Source organism: Myotis davidii, unplaced genomic scaffold (assembly GCF_000327345.1).
Source record: "Myotis davidii unplaced genomic scaffold, ASM32734v1 scaffold1745, whole genome shotgun sequence".
NCBI lineage: Eukaryota > Metazoa > Chordata > Mammalia > Chiroptera > Vespertilionidae > Myotis > Myotis davidii.
Window position 1 is genome coordinate 1099893 of NW_006295921.1, and position 1022 is coordinate 1100914.

Sequence of the window (1022 nt, forward strand, 5' to 3'; positions counted from 1 at the left end):
AGGTACCCCACTCACTCCACAGACAGCCTGGAGCTGCTGTGGCATCCCAGGTACGGCCGATGGGGGTGGGGGGGACAGCAGGAGGTTGGCTCCAGGGCATGTCTGGCCCCTCTTGCCCAATCCTGCCCTGCCAGCCACCTTCTAATTAATTTCCTTTCAATGTGCATGAATCCATGCACCGGGTCACTAGTAAACTATAAAATGCCCCCAACTCTTACGTCTTCCCAACTTCTACCTACAAAGCCACATGTAATGACATTTACATGATGCAGTTTCTAAAGACACACGAACGTGGGTGCTAATCCACCCAGAAGTGCCGTCGGCCCGCTCACTCCCACAGGCTGGTTCTCCTCTGACTGCCTCTGATGGACAGCCCCACCCAGAGCTGGGGCGGGGAGGTCACGGAAGGTCCTTTCAGTAACACACAGCCTGTCCGCCTGGCACCCGGTGACCCATCTAGCAAAGGAGCATCATTTAGAATCGGTACATACGTCCTTTCCGGTGCTCGACTAAGCCCACAGCCTGCTTTGCGGAACACTTGGCAAACCAATTGTCCCCCAGTAAAACAGTGACTTCATTAGTATGGACGAGTTTTCCTGGCATGAAGGCAAAAGGGCCAAATGGTACCTATTTAAAAAATAAAGTAATAGCATTAAGAACACTGGAAAACACATTTTAAGAAACACTAAGCATTAAAAGCTCTGCGCTGAGGTCTTTTAGCTGTACACTAAGAAAAATAAAATGTCAACGTCACAGAAATGTAACACTCTATTAAAGTTTCACCAGGAAAACCTTTAGGAGTTTGTTTTCGGTGAATAAATCAACAGGGGAAGACGGCACATTTACATACACCTCTCAGAGAAATCAGCATTGTCTCGAAGTTGTCATCCACCTGTTTTTTGTTCATTTATACTTTTTGTTCATTCATAAATCTAAATGAAACAAACTTGTAATGAAATATTAATACCTTTGATTAAAAAAACAAAATTATTTCCAATAAAATAGCCATTTATTTTTGCAAA

At 44.8% G+C, this 1022-nt stretch overlaps 1 protein-coding gene across 2 annotated transcripts in view; it reads right to left on the minus strand.

The window, feature by feature from the left end:
* The window catches only part of URI1 (URI1 prefoldin-like chaperone), a 26065-nt gene that overhangs the window by 19776 nt on the left and 5267 nt on the right, over positions 1-1022 (minus strand). For both annotated transcript variants that reach the window (XM_015568586.1, XM_015568585.1), the window contains one exon: positions 492-627. In XM_015568586.1, the coding sequence (XP_015424072.1) occupies positions 492-627 (136 nt within the window). The remainder of the gene's footprint in view (positions 1-491; positions 628-1022) is intronic.